Below are 18,583 nucleotides of genomic sequence, written 5' to 3'. Positions count from 1 at the left end.
TAATTCTTGAATTGTATTTACTTCAAGCATGCTATCAAACATCTCTAATGCAATCACATAATCATTTCTTTCGTCATATGCTACAATAAATCCCCAATTTTTACTATTATGTCGGCAATTATGATCAAGGTTTGGTTCATTACACCATTCACACAATCCTTTATCCCAACTATCAAAACATTCATCTTTTAAAAGTTTTTAAAAGATTTGAATACCTTCTTTTGTTTGGCTTCTTCAAGTTGTGGGATAATTGGTTCTTCAACTTGTATGGTTTTGCAAAACTCATCACTTTTCATCTTTGCAATCACTAAAAGAAATCTCTAGTTAGGGAAAAACTCAAAGAACTCAAATAACCATGGCAATGTCTTTTCACAAATAGGTTGTGTGCAATTTGATTATAGTATTTAATGTCAAGAAATGAATGTTTCAATAGGATAAAAAAAGAAAAAGAATGGAAGAGAAATATTGGTGCCAAGGAAAAAATGGCTCTTAATACCAATATTATGATTGTAGAATCTCAAGTAACCATGTGAATAGGAAAGAGAAGGAGAAATGAAGAAATTTAGAAGAGGAGAAGATTGTTTTATATCACTATGTTTTATAAACTCTAATACACCCTTATGTCCCCTTTTATACTACTAAGAATTTATACTACTAAGAATTTAAAACTAACACAAACATCCACTTACAACTAATTACAATCTTATTACCAAAGTACCTATAACATTCTCTAGGACGAAAAGGGTTGAATCCATTGGCTAAGGGTGGATAAGTAGTTACATATATTTCTATTAAAGTCAACAAAAAGATTAAGCAAATGAATTTGAATTACTCTTGTAATAGGTCGTCTACCTCAAATAAGAAACTCATATTCTTATAATATGAGCTATTAAACTCAAATATAAAAACCGTCTCTCAATTAGATTATCTAATATAACAATTAGTGAATGTGTTCACCCCTACCAAGAGTAACAACCCAACCAACCCTAAAAAAGTAACAAGATAACGTGGCTTCTTCCACACCGTCGTTACTCTTAGGCTCACAAAGATTTGTGTAACATGATACTTTTAGCCATAGGCCATAGCCAGTATAGGAGTATAATACTCTTCTGGATTCTCTTACTCTAGTAGGAAAAATTACATTATTACTCCGCTAAAACAAGGAATTTCAATAAACAGTTCAAAAATCATAGCAAGATTTCATCTTTTAGACTTGATGAAGAAGAAATGACATTGCTTGGCACCTCTTTCTCAACCCCGAAAACCCACCATTTTTGTTATCATCTTCTTAATCACAATCTTCATTTTGAACACAGAAAACTCTATAATTCTTTAAAATTGTCCCAATTTCCCACTACCCATTTGTCTAATCATTTTAAAAATTCTCCTTTGAGATGTTTTTCTCAGAGAGAAACCCAAAAATCACTCAAACAAGAAGAAGAAAAGGGGAAGAGTGATCAACAGCAGGAAATTGAAGCATATGAATTTGAGAGGTTGTTTTCAAACCTTAATCAAGCTACTTTGAAGCATGAACCTGGTCAGAAGCTCTATTTTGTAAAAAGATTGGTTCTTTTTGGAGTTTGATAATTTATGGATTGTTTTTTGTCTTTTTCTCTGTTTGCAGGTAGCCTTAGTAGCTCAATTTTCCTTGTGGCAGGAACTACGGTATGCAATTGTTAGCTTAGTGAATATATTTTGTGTTATGAGTGGAAATTGGGAGAATATTTGTGTATACAAGAGTTGAAAAATTGGTTCATGTGGCGACCCCATTTGTTTGAAATTAATTAATGGGTGCTTTGGTTGTTAATTCTAAATGGCATTAACGAGGATGATTTGTGGCATAAATTTTCATGAGAAAACTTTGATCATAAAAGGTTTTTTTTGTTTGCGATTTTTCTTACTATTGATTACAATCTCTCCAAATAGCAATGCATTCTGACCAATTTCTCAAAAAAATGAGATGATTGAAGTAAATTAGCATGACCATTAAACTTGTCAAGAGATTTTCCCTACCAAAATTATACTAAATTTACATTACCATTTCCATGATTTAATACCAGCAATCAAATAGGTCGTGCGATCTAACGTTGTTGTTGCTATTGATATTAATGGTTTTTGGACATTTTATATGTCCATCTCTAGTTTGGGAGTTAATTTTAGTGATTATGGTGTGTATGGACGTGATTCAGTACAAATTATATGCAAAGTTTGTGACTATGGCGACTAATGATAGCCTATAAAACATATTATAGGCTACAGACATCAACTTAAGTTTGTAGTTAAGTTGGTTTGGTTCCAAGAACTATCTCAACCAAAAGAAATTTTACGCTAATGGTTGAAGGCTTAGAATATGTTATATACTCTATCATGTAACACCCCCTCACACGAGAGGGTTTTGGGCTAAAAGTGTGATTGCATTACTCATTTGGCGCTAAATATTCCACTTGAGAGGTGGATAAAATTCCAATTCATGAACTCCCGTTATGTTGGCTTTTGATACCATGTAAAAAGACCAGCTCACCAAATGCTTAAGGTTGTAGCCTATAGCCCTATGATATGTTATATACTCTATCAATTACTTTAATTTGGCATTGTGATGAGTAGTCAGTGTATGGCTTTCACATGTTTAGACTTGTTATTTATATAATATGGTCCTTGATATGATTAACCATTATATCTACGACTTTTGCTCTTTGTAGTTTTGGTTTCGGCTTTCGTATTTGCTCGACTAAAATTTTGTAGAAATTTAACAGATTGGTGCAGGCATTCTTGCACTGCCTGCAGTCACGCAAGATTCTGGTTTTCTTGCCTCTGCTGTCGCTTGCATTGGCTGTTGGGTATTCATGGTAGGGTCTTACTCTAAGATTTTCTCGATTTTCTTCTCTGAAGTAATCAAGTAATGCAAAAAATTTCTTCCATTTCTTTATGGTGTATTGCTTACTACTATGTCATGAATTTGTGGGTTCAATCATCATGGCTTATTATTTACTGGTTGGAGAAACTAACGCTAGTAATGAACAATGCAGGTTGCGACTGGCTTACTTATTGCTGAAGTCAATGTAAATACAATGTGCGAGTTGGGTTCCAGTGGCATTTCTTTGGTAATTTTATGCCCTATCTGTCTCTTCATGGTTGTTAATATTTTTAATGAACTTCTAAATTAATTCTTCGCATCCCCGGAAAAACTTAAGTTAGTCCACATACAAAATAAGTTAAAATTGTCTAAAAAGTTATTTTACTAAACACCCCTTAGATTTCCAGTAGTACTTTTTTGAAGCCCTTTAAGTAATTTGTATGCATTCGTTAGTAGCAAAGTGTCCATTTGGATTTTAGACCGCTGTCTTTCAGCAGTACTTTTTTGAAACTATATGGTGTTTGTCTCCCTATGTGCTGCAGACATGTCACTATCTGCTTACTGTTTTCAGGGGTCAATGGCCAAGAGAACCTTAGGATCTCTAGGAGTCCAAGTTGCTTGGTAAGACACTTTTTTACCGATTAAGATTATACTTCCAGGCTCTCAAGTCCAAACCTGTGAGATTTGTAGGACTCTTGTTGGTTAAAAGATTTTAAGCTTCAATATTAGGTCGATTCTATTAGGGTTTTGGTTGAGGCCGCAGGATATGTTATATACTCTAAGTATATATCGCTAGTGATTGTGATTCGAACCAGTAACCTCCTGTTATGCTGGAATCTGATACCATGTCAAGGAATCAACTCAACCAAAAGTTTAAGTTGATGGTTGAGGCCCCAGGATATATTATGTACTCTAGCAGCATCTGTTGCCTAATCCTTCAAACTACGTGATCTTTCCTTCATTACGTTCTATTAGTATTTTAGTTTGGAATGTATGTCCTGCATATGAGATCTGCGTATAAAAATGGTTTAAGTATGCTTCTTGAATCTATTGTAGATATTAATTTTTTTTCTTTTTACTGCAGCTGGTCATACATTTTTATACATTACGCTCTCCTTGTTGCGTACATAGCTCGTTCTTCAGATATCTTGACAAACTACCTTGGTATTCCACAGTATGAACTATGCTTCTGTCATTTTCATTTTTTGTTGAGTTTGCAATGCTTTTCTTCTTGGAATTTGTTGATTTGTATGCATGTACTTGCATGTTTGATAATGTTACAGCTCCTATTTCGTCTTTAAAATTTTAAAAAGTCGATACCTGTTTCTACTAGTTGACAGCCATAGATACGTCCTGTAAAAAAAATTTGTCCATGGGTTTTAGCCGATAATTGGTTCACTTCACCTCTCGTTATTTCCTTGTAATGCAAGTCACATCACATGTGTTCTTGATAGGGAATTTACTTGTTGATTGTTAGAGCATATGCTCCACTCATGTTCAATTATTAATTTTGGGTGAATATGTATCGTCGTTGTCTCATTGATGAACGTAGCAGGTCATGTAATGTACACTTGCAAGTTATAAAGCAAATATATGCATGTATTACATGGTTCTATTTAGTTGCTTTATTATACTGTTTCTGATGGTTGTATCCTTATGACAGATGGGAAACTGCAACATTGTTTTCACTTGTTTTTGGAGGAATATGTTACTTTGGAAGGTGCGTGTGAACCTTTTTCTCTAGTTTCATGCATCTGTTAGGCCATGACAATTCGTCACTTAATCACCCCATATGGTATTAGGAGGATTACCCACTTGTGGGGACACACCCATGGGGGCACCCGTGGGCTCGAGCTTGCAAACCCACGGGTAATGAGTGTTGACTTGCATACACACTTGATGAGGTTCACTCTTTCCAAAACCACTATGGTATTAGGAGGATTACCCACCTAGCATTATATGCAAGTCCACAACCACTATTTTTGTGATGTGTGATCTCCAAAAAATTTCCAACCGCATCCATATGGGTATGCATGATATTTAACTTTCTATACATAATATGGACATATTTTGCCTTTCAGTTCATTTATGTTCTGATTTCCCTTGTTCATCCATTATAATCTTCCGTTGTTTAGCAAGATGAACGTAAATAGTTTCTAGTATAAGTATATCATGTAGTCCTTTTCTAATGCTTTATCATTAAAACGCCGAATATAAGAGATCATGTAAAACTTTACTGACGTTGATTTCTCGATTTTTCCTGCAGTCAACGTTTTATTGGTGCCGTTAATGGACTTCTAGTGCTGGGGATCGTTACTTCATTTACAGCTCTAGTTGTGAGATTTTGTTTTTCTCCTGCTGTGCCTCTTTTTTTCATCGTCTGTTTGTTTTTGATCTATTTATCATTATCTCTAGGTTGTTGCTAGTGAGAACCTACACCTTGATGCTCTTTTAAAAGCCAACTTTGAAGCCGTTCCTTCAAGTATACCTGTCATAGCGCTTGCATTTGTTTACCACGTAAGCAGTTCCTTCTATACCAAAAACCTTAAAATGGTGTATATTCTTCGCTTTTCTTGTCGAGTTTTAACCCTTGAAAGATTTTTTTTTAATTGTGATTATTTGATTATGAAAAACGAGATTATTTTGAAGGAAAATTTGGACAAAGATTTATATAACTTGTATTAGCTCATTAGTTTCATTATGAGGCTCAGCTATTCTTTGGTTTGTTCAGAATGTGGTACCTGTTCTTTGCACAAATTTGGAAGGTGACATGTCAAAAGTAAGGTGAAACTCTGCTTAACATTCTTATCGCAACTGCATATCTGTTAATAGTTTCGATGTACTATTTGTCAAGGAACCAACTCAATCAAAAACTTAAGTTGATGGTTGAGGATAGGATATGTTAAATACTTTAATACGCCCCATTATGCGAGAGCCCTTTGGTCTAGAAGTGTGGATGCAACACTGACTCTCCTCATACATGACGTTAAAAATTCCAATGACGGTATTTTTAATCGTTGGGGTTTTCAAGCCCTACATGAAAGCCCTTTGGGCTATAAGTGTGGAGGGCTAAGTTTAGAGGAGTGGGACTATGAAGGAATTTGTGTATGTGGGATTTTCATGTTCTACTGAGGGTAGCATTGAAGTGGTTTAATTATGGATGAAAATTGAATTTTTCGCACTAAATATTAGCCATTTTGATTTTGTTGCAGAACCTCTGCATCAGACCTAACCCTTGTCCTCCTTTCCTCCAAGCTCCTCAGCCAGTTTCTCAAAATAACATTAAGTTATTAGAAAAATCACACTTCAAGAATGTCTGTGCAGAAAAAAGCTTCAAAAGCCATGGCGTATAGTCTTTGTGTATTCATTTATGAGGAACAGGACTGTCTTTTTCATTTTTGAACTCCGAAGCGAAAGATAAATAGAGTCCCAAAAAACTTAAGGCGTAATGAATAATATAATAATCCGCTTGTTTTTATTGTTGATATTTTAATTACTTTATAAAAATATACTAATAACTCATTACTTAGCAAAAAGTGTAAATTATTTTTTTAAAAACTTAATTCAAGTTAATATAAACATTGTACATGAAAAAATATATTTTCGGCCCTAAAAAATTGGTGCCCTAGGCGATAGCTTAGTCCGCTTTGCCCTTGCTAATCGACAGCCATGATGAGGAAGGTAATTAAATCTAGAGTAGTAACAAAAAAAAGGAGTGTGTTTTGTGAGTAATTTAGAGGGTCTGCATCAGACACCTTGCAAATGTTGGGAATCATCTCCTTCTTATCAGGGCAGTTGACTATGTTGGGCCATCGTAGATTTGCTCTTTAAGTGTCCGTTTGAATGGACTCTGTTCACTTGCAGGACTGCAGTTGTCGTAGGAACAGCTATTCCACTGGCTCTATTTCTAGTTTGGAACGGGGTAATTCTTGGTACATTCCCAAATCTAGATTCTGATGTCGAGAAGATTGTCGATCCATTACAGCAGCTCAGATCTAGCAATGGAGTTGTTGGAGTAAGTGTTCTAAGTTCTTCTACATTCGGGTGCCATACAATCTAACTAGTATAGTTTAACCAAATCTATTTGTTGCTTCTGTTTTTCAAATTTGATGTGATGCAGCCAATAGTCGAAATCTTTTCACTTTTTGCTATCGCAACATCGTATATTGGATTCGTTCTTGGCCTCGCCGACTTCTTAGCTGATTGTAAGCATTAATCTCCTTTGGACTAGTTTTCATATTTTTTATCCTTTTTTGCATGAAATAGATGATGTTTATGTTGGAAAAAATAACCCACATGTGATCCCACATCGAACAACATGGTTGTCGATTAGCAAGGGCAAATAGGAAAATCGCCCAGGGCCCCAAATTTTTTAGGGCCCAAACAAACATATTTTCATGTACGAAATTGATATTAACAAAAATTAAATTTAGGTACGATTTACATTTCTTGCTATGTAATATGAATTATTAGAGTTTTTATTTTTATAAAATAATTAAATATCAACAATACAAAACCAAATCAGTATCATATGATTTAGTACGCCTCAAAGTTTTAGGAGTCCCTTTAATTTTTTGCTTTGGGTCCCAATAATAAACGAGACGCCCCTGACGAACAATTAGAGGGAGGTTGCCAATTGGTTTTAGGATGAAACTTCATCAGGTTTGTGTGCAGCCAACTCTCCTCTTACGTAGGTCTTGTTGTGTACAAGCCCAACCCAATAACATATTTATCAGTATGCACATGTACAATACATGGAAGTTTTGCATGATTCCATATGTTTGTACATCCCTAATCTTTGTTGTGGTTGCAGTGCTAAAACTCCCAACAGGACAAAGCAAACCACTTCCGTATTTGATAACTTTGTTCCCACCATTGTTACTGGCACTGTTAGACCCAGAAATATTTTTCAAGGCTTTGGATTTCGCTGGAACATACGGTGGTAAGCATTTGTCTTCCTTCTTTCAATTGCTTGATATAACGATCCTATGAGAAATCCTGAACAGTTTCTTTCTACCTTCTCCCAAAACTGAGCGACTAGAATTTGAACAGTGTCACATGATTAGCTGATCTTCTTGTGAATCGCGAAAGGCGAATTATGGTCCGTTTTGGGCTATTTTTGGACCATTTTGAACGAATCGAGAATTCAAAAAGCGAATTAACTAGTGAACACTAATCATGAAAGAAGAAAACAAACAAGTATTATTGTCCAACGTGACTGTATGTCATGGGTTTCGAATCTCATCTACCCCTCATTTCAAGTGGATTTTTTGGCGTCAAGTATGAGCGAGACTTGTGTTACATTCATACTTTTGGCTGATCCTAGTCGATCCCACCGATCCTATGCACGATCCCGACTGATTTCGATCCTATGCACGATTCTAGTCGCTAGCACCGATCTGGGTCGTAGGATAGTACGATCCTACGATCCAAATCGCGATTTTGATAACTATGATGTCAACATATATTTGGGACTTAACCATCAGCTTAAACTTTTAATTGAAATGGTTTCTTGACTGAAGGTACTATACTTCTAACTTTTTGACAACTTGTAATCTTGCAGTGTTGGTGCTCTTCGGAGTTCTTCCTGCAGCGATGTCATGGTCAGATCGATACTCAACTTCTCTGGAGCTTCCAAAAGTACCCCAATTGGTTCCTGGTGGAAAGCTTACTCTATCGTTAGTGATGGGTGGCGCTGCGTGGGTCATTTTATCTGAAATACTCGCCAACTTCAATCTCGCTTGAAAGAAAGAAACCGAGACTTCAAGCTTGAACGATAGGAAACTAATCGGCGAATGGCGATTGTTAGTCGATTCCTTGGAAGTTTACATGTAGTTTTAACTATGTATTTGTAATTGTATATTTTGTCATTTATAGTAATTGTGTATTTTCACGCCATTTCACAATATATAGTTTACATTGAAGTTGCTAACATTGTGCAACAAACTTGGTGTTACTTAACATTTATAAACGCATAACTTCAAAATGAGTTTCTTCAAGTTCATCATCCTCTAATATTGAAGAGACACTTGAAGATATATCCCCCATTTTTAAGAAAAATATGTATAATATTCATTTCAATAGAAATAAAACATTAATCATCATTAATCTAATTTAACTTAAAATTTATACACCATTTTAAGTAAAATATAAATAATATTTTTTTAGAAAATATTTTCTAAAAAGGACAAATAAATCGGTTTAAAGGCTATAATAATTATTGTTGATTTGAAATACAAAAATTAACTAGAAATATAGTAAATTCTGACTAAAAAAGATGACGTAAGCTGAAAAAGTTGACAAAATCAAGAAAATGGATCAAAACGGTCGAGTTCGAATTGCGATTAGGTTTGGCCTAATTTGTCGATATTTCAGATCGAAACATTTTCGGATGACGCATTAAACTTTTTCTTGACCACTAAATACTAGTTGGTTTTCAAGTTCATGTCAGGTCGTCAATATTTGACAAGTTTATTGTCCCTTTTTTGAAGATTCTATTGTTCTTTTTCTTGAAGATTCTATTATCCTTTGGAGTATATTATGTACGTTTAAATCCTTAAACTAAAAACACAACTTTTTTTGAAGTAAACCATGAATCCATGATATTAAGTTATTAATAACAAACCGAAAACTGAATCTTATAGAGAATAACTATCACTTGAAAAGTAATAAATTCCATTCTCACACGGTCTTTCCTTTCCCTCCCCATAATTTACCATCCAAAAATGCAAAAAATAAAAAAAAATAAATAAATAAAAAAATGTAAGCACAAACCACTTGCTCGTTTGAAAGAAAATAAAAGGTCAAATTTAAACCATTTATGTTGATTAATTAGAGGAGAAAAGATATTAACATTTTCATAATCACCCCTTAATCTTAAACACAATAGACTATTTCCCCAACAAAAATGCTTATCCAATCAAGTTGGGTAAGAAAGTTGTGTGCTGCTGGTACCCACACCACCATGAGCACCACAACAATGGCTGCAATCCCATTTGCTAACTCTACTATCTTCTCCAAAACCTCCATTTTCCTCCGTAGAAACCTTGTTGGAGTTTCCACTTTCTCCACTACTTTTTCAGTGTCATCTGACAAACTCCGGACCAAGAAATGGAGGCAATCAGTGATAGCGTCTACAGTTGAACTTGGGAACATTAAGATTTCCAAAGAAGGTTATTACCCACTTCCCAAAATTACTTCTTTATTGACTTTAATTCTTTCTTTTGTCTTTCTTTTTTGGGTTATTTGTGAAGTTAATTGCTTGTAAGTTGTACATGATATTTGCTATTGATGGGTCTATTGAAAACAATCTTTTTGTTATTCGTGATAAGTGTAAGATTGCATATATTGGACCCTTCGAATTCCGCCTGAGTAGAGTAGTAGCCGGTTAATGGTAATAGGCTAATGGAATTTTGTTAATTGAGTTAAGTTTGTGAAATGGGTTTAATTTGTGTTTATGAAGTTAGTATCTAAGTTTTTATTTCATCTTTTGATATGTAACTAGTTAATTTACTAATAGAAATGGATATTTGATTGTTGATATTGAATGGTAGTAGTGATTGTAATTGTAATGAAGTTCTTATCCTCAACATGTGTTTTTCCTTGCAATTTTTTGTTAGGATAATGGGTCGGAAAGAATTTTTCGAAGATTAAGCGTAGGATGAGCATGATCATATGCCTTGTCAAATAGTTTTCTTAGCTAAATTATATTAAATTTTCATTACTATATATCCCACCTTTGAATACCAATAACCAAATAGGCTGAAAGGTTTTAGTGGGAACTGAAAACTTTTGCAGCATTATTTGCTATTTGAACCATTCTGATGTAATGCTTTTGCAAATTATATATGGAAATGCAGATAGGAAATGGAAGTTTTAGAGATGTTTTACTGTAAAATTTCATATTGTACCTTAATCCACTAGATGGAAATTGCCGGTTATGTGTTCATTTTCATTATTTTGATTTTTTTTGTTGGTTTTTCTGGCTGTTTAATTGATCCAATGGAAATCCAGATGTGGTGCGCGATGATCCCACAAACAATGTCCCTGATGCAATCTTCACTAAACTTGGAATGCAACTACATAGGCGGGATCAACACCCGCTTGGCATTTTGAAGAATGCCATCTATGACTATTTTGATGCCAATTATTCCAACAAATTTGAAAAATTTGAAGATCTTTGTCCGATTGTTTCCGTGAAAGCGGTATGTCCTTAACTTAAACACACTTCAATTAACACATTTTCTGAACGGTTTGCCTGATTGTATGCATGCTAGTGTTACATGTGTGGAAGAGGGATTGCTTGTGTCTTATTATAGTCAACATCCATGATACGATCAACCAGTTTGCTGCACTGTAAAACAGTCCCATACTGTGCCTATGTTCATGCTAGGCTGTCACTATGTAATAGCTTAAGATGCCCCAATACATTTTTTTTAAAGCTTTCTCAGTGTAACATAATTCGCAAGTTAATTCGTTTTTTGAGTTCGCAATTCACTCAAAATAACCTTAAAATAGCCCAAAATAGACCATAATTTGCGTTTTTTGATTTGCGATTCACTAGAAGATTAGTGAATCATGTGATGTGACTGTGAGCTTTCTGGATCAACTAAATTCATATAAAGCCTTGTTTATTGGGTCAAACCAAGTAATAAACTGGAATGTTAGGCTGTTGATGCAGGTTTGCCTTTTTAAATGATTATTTAATGAGCTTTATGTTAGTCACGCACACTTCATATATATGTAAAGTTGCAAATAATATTTGTTATTTAGGTCAATCAGAAACGACCTCTTTGTTATCACAAGGTTAAGGTTGCTTTAGCCGGCCAAATCCTCTTAGGTTGGAGCCTAGCTAGGAGCCGCGAAATGATATTGGGATGATGGAATGTTGTATTCGATGAGTTTTTAGTGAATCAAAATTTTTTATGCATTATTTTGTCCGTTCATGTTTATCTAGTCTATAGCTTTAAGTTTTGTTCTATCCGCATCTGTATAACAGGAGGTTCTATCATTCAATCCTTGCAGAATTTCGATGATGTCTTGGTTCCTGTTGATCATGTAAGCAGGAGTTACAATGATACCTACTATGTCGACTCCCAGACTGTTTTGAGGTGTCATACTAGCGCTCATCAAGCAGAACTGCTAAGAAATGGACACACTCATTTCCTTGTAACCGGAGATGTCTACCGTAGAGACTCAATCGACTCTACCCATTATCCTGTGTTCCATCAGGTTCTTATTCTCTGTTCTGAAAATAATGGCCGTTTGTTGTCCCATTTAGCTACTTCAACTATTTTTTAGAATGGTTACAGATGGAAGGTGTTCGTGTATTTTCCCCTGATGATTGGGAGTCATCTGGCCTAGATGCCATAGCATATACTTCTCAGGATTTAAAAACATGCCTGGAGGGTTTGGCACGGCACTTGTTTGGTAAATATAGTAACCATTTTACTTCACTGTAAGAGTTAAATTATATTTTGTATACACATAGCATATCATGCTTAGGATTTAACATTGCCTCATCTACCGCTTATTTTGTCGTACTTCTTGTTTTGTCTTGGTTTTGGCTTCTTTATATTTTGCAATATTCTTCTCAATCCTACAATTTCTTAAAGCTAAATAACATTCTATATTTTTCTACATAGCAACTTTTACTTCTTCACTCCACCACCTTGCGTCCCTTTTCATGACCATACCACCTTTGCTTCTCCTAGAATGCCCTTAGCTTCATGAGTAATACAATTCTCCATCTTTTTCCAAGTTAAATTTGCATCCACTTGTCCAACAACTCTATTTGCAAAAAAGTTTTTAACATTCCCTTCTTTTAGGTTCCATTATTTGATTCTTTCTTGTCTTTGAATTTCATTCAGACAAGGGCTTGTTTCCATACAAACATCAAGGATTAGGACTTTGTATTGGGCTATACATTAATCTGGTATGATCTTACTACGAAACTTCGATCATTTCTCTAGTCAAGAAGTAATCGATTTTTAGTAGCATTCACTTCTCTTCTATAAGTCACCATATGATTTTTAAGCTACCATAATATGTTACATATTAGGAGAAGTGAGAGAAATGCTGAACTTCCTTTCTTATCAGAGTCTTATATTTTTCTTGTGGGAGGATTCTCGAAAAACCCAGATTATCTTTGTAATTATTTTCCTTGCTTCTATAATCAAAAGTTGACCTCTTTTTCTAGAATTTCCCTCGGAGTAAATCCTTAGTAACATAAGTCCATAGCATATTAGTAACTGTTAATTGTTTGTCTTTATTGTGTTATCTTGCACGCATTGTTAGTTGTCAACTCATCATGTCTCATGTGACATTTGCAGGTGCTGTAGAGATGCGGTGGGTTGATACTTACTTTCCTTTCACGAATCCGTCATATGAACTCGAAATATTTTTTCAGGTATAGATGGCCGTCTTTTTTGTGTTATTGTGTATGTGTATTCTAGATGGAGCCATAGATTTGAAGTAAATGGCTCAGCAAATCATGTGCGCTTCTTTATTACAAGGGTAAGGCTGTGTACATTAAACTTCCCTTTCGATCCTACCTATGTGGGACCCACTTAGTAGCATTGGGTCATTAAAATGTTGTTGAATTTGTATATCTTTCCAAACCTGTAATATTTCTGATCCAGTGAGTGTAGAATTTTCTTTTTGGAGTTCATCAGCTATTAACTGGTTACCAGATTGTCTTCGGCAGGATAAGTGGTTGGAAGTTTTGGGCTGTGGGGTGATGGAGCGGGAGATATTAAAGAGTAATGCCAAACCAGATAACTATGCATGGGCTTTTGGACTGGGACTGGAGAGGCTAGCTATGGTGCTATTTGACATACCAGACATTCGGCTTTTCTGGTCATCCGATGAGCGATTTACTTCTCAGGTCTTTGTTCACCAGATCCCTCGTGATCTTCTTTTGCCTCCCGTTTGCTATCGATGTTAGAACTCTATGCTTTGTTTTTTACATGACTTGGTTGTCCTTTCTGGGTTTGCGTTTTCACAGTTCACTAAAGGCCAGCTTGGTGTCAAGTTCAAGCCTTTTTCAAAGGTAAAGCGTTTAGAAAAAAATTTGAATAACCTCTTAATTTTGCATTTTAATTATATGGTACACTTATCAATGAGAGTAAAGGGGTGTTTGGCAATTGGGTGTTAGCTGTTGGCTGTTGGTTGTTGGTTGTTGATTTTTTAAGTTGGCTTGTTTGACCACCTGAAAATGTTGGCTGTTTTTGTTGGCTTTTAAGCTATCCGAAAAAGCCAACTATTTATGGAGATGTCTGGTAACTTAAGTATTGGCTGTTAGTTGTTTATTTGAGAAAAGGTGGATCAACAAGCCAAAAGCAACAAAAAAAGCTAACTGGAGTAGCTTTTTTATTTGGCTTAAAAGCCAGGTTTTCAGTTGGCTTAGAAGCCATTTACCAAGCATTTTTTTGATTGTTTGACCAACTAACAAGCCAAAAGCCAACCAAAAAGTCAATGTAAAAGTCAAGTACCAAACACCCCCTAAAGCAGTAAATAGTCGAATAAATGAATGGGAGCTGGAAGAATCTGGCATATACTTTTTCCGTAGTGTTACTTCACTAGTGGGTTTTGTTGTTGAAATGCTTCTTCTACTGCTAAAGATACGTTGTTGGTTTCATCTGTAGTTTCCTCCATGCTACAAAGACATGAGTTTTTGGATAAATGAATCATTTACTGAAAACAACTTATGTGAAGTGGTCCGAGACATCGCAGGAGACCTTGTAGAAGAGGTATACATCCATCTATCATTTCCCCAATTTAGCTACTACTTTCTACCTGATCATTTTTTGTCTTTTTATTTTGGTTTTATTACATTTAAACCATAACGTTGCAAAATTAAACTCTTTCTGGTGAAAATTGGTGGAAGTCCATGACTCCATGTAGATTTTGTATTGCTCTCTTTTCCAAGCTACAACTTTTGAAGCCGTAAATCTATGAAATATCTAGCTTTTTGTATGCGCTGTGTCATTTGATATTGCTCTGTTTTCATTTGTATGCACATACAGTTGAAATTGATCGGGAAATAGTGATTATTTGAAATCTTTAACTATCCAGTTTCTATTGTAGTGTTACATAATTCGCTTTTTGGATTTGCAATTTGCTCAACTTCAACGGAACCTTTTTTTTATCCTAACCAACGAAAAGAGTATTGGACAAAAAAGCACTCTAGCAATGTTGTAATCTGTATTCAACGATTACCGCATTGCTGGTAGACATTCTACTTTCTTAATCAATAAAAATGAACGCACGATGGATTTGATGTTCAATGGTGCGAGAAAAGGAGAAACTACTGTATCTAGTGTCCAGGAAGTTTGTATGACCTGTTTGGTACGAGGTTACGAATTAGGTCATGATATTAGATAGATACTTTTGTTATGACCTGTTTGGAATGAGGGTAATTTGATGATGATATTGGTAAATTGTCCCTTTACATTTTATTTTCTTTTTTAGGTAAGCTTAATTGATAATTTTACCAATAAGAAAGGGATGACGAGTCACTGCTATCGTATAGCTTATCGATCCATGGAGCGCTCTCTTACAGACGAGGAGATAAACGACCTGCAGGTATATGTTCTTTTCGTTTCCCTACAAGTAATAAAGCATACTAGAAAGACATTTATGTATTAAAAATAGGGTCAAATAAAGTATAATCTTTGTTCACGACAATCTCTCACATTGATATGTTTTGGTTCACATATCCGACCCCATGTTGTTCGGATTAAGGTTTTGGCATTGTTCAGTGAGGCTCTCGTGAAACAGTTTATCTACGTAATCAAGAAACTCAATTCTTTTATGGATAATTGGAAATTTCTTACTAATCGATAACATGTTTTATCTACGTGTATGCAGTCGAAAGTGAGGGAGGTTGTACAGGAAAAGTTGAAGGTTGTCCTAAGATGATTTGTGGTGCCAAGATCTGTTGCTTGTGACTTCTTGTCTGTAGATTTCTTCACTTACTATAAATTAACCTATATATAAAAGTTGTTCTTCATGCATAAGAGAATATGTTGGTAGTTTCGATTAGCTTATATTTTTCTCGTTGCTCGAAATCCCTTACGAAATCTCCGATTTTGCGGGCATCAGTATTAAACTTCTGTTTGTAATGATTCGAAAGTATTCACCATAGGTAGCGCCGTAGCGTATTGATGGTGCATACGAGGATTTACAAGCTCCATATCCACTCGTATCGATTCTTTATTGAATTAAACTTAATATTGTGTTATAAGAATTAAAGAAAGAGTGACGTCATTGCCAATAAAAGATACCTATTGTTAAAGAGTGACGTCATTGCCAATAAAAGATACCTATTGTTAAGGAATCAACTCAACCAAAAGTTTAAGCTGATGGTTGACGCCCTAGGATATGTTATATATTCTAACATGCCCCTCACACAAGATCCCTTCGTGCTAGAAGTGTGGATGCAGCACAAACTCTTCTCATACCTGGTGATGCAGCACAAGCTCTCCTCATACCTGGTGCTTAATTTTCTACTTAAATGAGGGGTGGTTGAGATTCAAACCCGTGATCTTTTGTCACGTTGGCTTCTGATACCATGTCAAGGAGCCAACTCAACCAAAAACTTAAGTTGATGGTTGAGGCTTCAGGATATGTTATATACTCTAACACCCATAAAATACTCGCATAGAAAAGATACCCATCACTAATTGTAAAAAAGATATCAATTTGACTGTTATTTTGTGTTAAATGTTATACTGGTATTCAATCAAATAACTCGAGCCATGTTCTAGATGAAATCGGGCCTAGGCTCTCCCTCCATGCAACAATTGTAGCACAATAATGAACCTGCTGGCTGCTATCTGTTATGGTTATGATTCTCCTGCTTGTATTCTGATCATTCCTTCCTTCTTCCCTTGTGTAATATGTTATGAATGCGAACCTAACTGCATGGAATAATGCTATCAGATTGATATATGTGATTGCAAGGCGTTTGCCTCAGCTTCAGTGCCAAACTCGAACAGATCTTTACAAACCGGACAATGTGAATGTGAATCACACTCAATATGAGTCGGAGTGATCTTTATCTTTAGCATAGCATCGATTGCTGATCGAGGACCTGGTGCTCGTAGTGAACTTTGTACTTCAATCAATACCCGTTCAATCAACTCGTTAAGTCCAAATCTCGTATATATATCACCAATGTTTCCCGAGTCTCCATTAACAAACAACTCAAACCCACCATTACTATCAACTGGCATCCTGGTCGACCACAGACTACTATATTCATGCATAAGATGTCTAGCTCTTAGCACGGAACAAGTAACCAAAGCGTTACAAACTTCTAATCTATACTCGCGATGACTCCGAAACATCGAAAGGTCAAAAGCTTTCATAGTCCGAACTAAACGATCTAAACTATCTCTTACACGACCACCAGCTAACTCACTTAATTCCTGCACAAATCCTCCATCACAACTAGGGCAACCCATGCCCTCGATTCGAGGGCGAATTAGCCGCCTACGTTGATGACACCAGTGTATATTTCCACGACTTGACATGGTTATAACCACCGCCACTTTTCCCCACAAAATGTCCCAAATCAACTTACCCAACAACCAAAAGTACTCTGCATCAAAAAGATTTGTAGTTTCATTACTCAATCATAAAATTTAAAACAAATCCATACCTAAGATTGCAACTTAATCTATTTCCACTAATCAATGAATCTAAATTTACGACTACAACACTAAAAAAGGTTATGTAATTCCAATGCCCAATGATGAAATACGAAATAACGTGGAATAATTTGCGAATTACTGTCTTAAAGTTTAATACTTTTTGCGAATTACAATTGCAGTGTTATTTTTTGCGATTTATAACTACCAAAATATTATAATCATTATAGAATTCCATTCATTTTGGTGGTCGAAGTTTCTAACCTTCTACAATTTGATATTTTGGTGGCCGTAATTTGAAAAAAACAAATTACTATAATTTATAAATATCCAAATCATTAAGACTCTTATTGGCAAAATATTCAATAATTTATAATCAAAGATTGCAACTTTATCTGATCACCAATCAAATACTCAAAATTCACAATTACAACGGTAAACATCAAATGCTTTTCCAGTTGCCTTCCCAATTCATTTTCTCAGACAAGACATTATTTTGTTTTATATATATATATATATATATATATATATATATATATATATATATATATATATAGATTTAGGATCAAATGAGAAGGGTGAGAAGGATTTACAACCGTCCATAGTAATGATCGACGCTCAGTATTGTCTGATGTTTCTAACTTTAAGATGCACGCGGTTTAGTAAAATTGAACCGATTCAGTAATTGACTTGTTTCTTTTCTGTTTCTCTCTCATCTTCATTTCTTTGTTTTCTCAACTGCATTCGTCCTTCATTCGATCGTCATTCGTCCTCCATTCGATCGCCATTCATCCTCCATTTGTCCTTCATTCGGTTCAGTAAAATTATTTGAAGGTTCATCCTCCATTCGGTTCATTTTGTTGATCTTCATTTGCGATTTTCTCTCGTTCGATTTTACATTTTCATTCGATTTTCTCTCGTTGCTTTATCTTCAATTTTACATTTTCCTCTTTGATTATTTTGTGTTTTTAGGGTTTATTCTTCTATTTTTAGTTTTTATTTGAGTATTATTCTGATATTTGATTTTTAGGGTTTTTGATTTGGTTTAATTCTGTGATTTGTTTGTTTGGATCAT

General features: G+C 35.0%; 3 protein-coding genes across 3 annotated transcripts; 2 read left to right on the top strand and 1 right to left on the bottom strand.

Annotated features, from left to right (window-relative positions):
* The first annotated feature begins 1,048 nt into the window (after nucleotides 1-1,048).
* On the top strand, nucleotides 1,049-8,858 carry LOC130797061 (uncharacterized). The gene is made up of 14 exons (XM_057659543.1): nucleotides 1,049-1,537; nucleotides 1,625-1,665; nucleotides 2,754-2,846; nucleotides 3,027-3,101; nucleotides 3,426-3,475; nucleotides 3,939-4,028; nucleotides 4,518-4,574; nucleotides 5,121-5,190; nucleotides 5,270-5,371; nucleotides 5,586-5,638; nucleotides 6,719-6,869; nucleotides 6,975-7,059; nucleotides 7,668-7,796; nucleotides 8,418-8,858. The coding sequence occupies exons 1-14, from the start codon at nucleotides 1,228-1,230 to the stop codon at nucleotides 8,597-8,599; spliced, it is 1,488 nt and encodes a 495-aa protein (XP_057515526.1). The 5' UTR covers nucleotides 1,049-1,227; the 3' UTR covers nucleotides 8,600-8,858.
* Nucleotides 8,859-9,694: 836 nt separating this feature from the next.
* On the top strand, nucleotides 9,695-16,061 carry LOC130797060 (phenylalanine--tRNA ligase, chloroplastic/mitochondrial-like). The gene is made up of 10 exons (XM_057659541.1): nucleotides 9,695-10,026; nucleotides 10,868-11,058; nucleotides 11,879-12,085; nucleotides 12,166-12,283; nucleotides 13,186-13,262; nucleotides 13,560-13,739; nucleotides 13,860-13,904; nucleotides 14,500-14,604; nucleotides 15,326-15,439; nucleotides 15,725-16,061. Exons 1-10 carry the CDS (start codon nucleotides 9,762-9,764, stop codon nucleotides 15,773-15,775), a joined length of 1,353 nt encoding a protein of 450 aa, XP_057515524.1. The 5' UTR covers nucleotides 9,695-9,761; the 3' UTR covers nucleotides 15,776-16,061.
* A 733-nt stretch (nucleotides 16,062-16,794) lies between these two features.
* Nucleotides 16,795-18,355, bottom strand: LOC130797141 (E3 ubiquitin-protein ligase RZF1-like). The gene is made up of 3 exons (XM_057659623.1): nucleotides 18,294-18,355; nucleotides 17,912-17,970; nucleotides 16,795-17,459 (listed from the first exon to the last, which is right to left on the bottom strand). The coding sequence occupies exons 1-3, from the start codon at nucleotides 18,353-18,355 to the stop codon at nucleotides 16,795-16,797; spliced, it is 786 nt and encodes a 261-aa protein (XP_057515606.1).
* Nucleotides 18,356-18,583: the final 228 nt, after the last annotated feature.

Source organism: Amaranthus tricolor, chromosome 12, assembly GCF_026212465.1.
Source record: "Amaranthus tricolor cultivar Red isolate AtriRed21 chromosome 12, ASM2621246v1, whole genome shotgun sequence".
Taxonomy (NCBI): domain Eukaryota; kingdom Viridiplantae; phylum Streptophyta; class Magnoliopsida; order Caryophyllales; family Amaranthaceae; genus Amaranthus; species Amaranthus tricolor.
The sequence above is the reverse complement of the archived record's forward strand: the minus strand, read 5'-3'. Positions and strand labels throughout refer to the sequence as shown.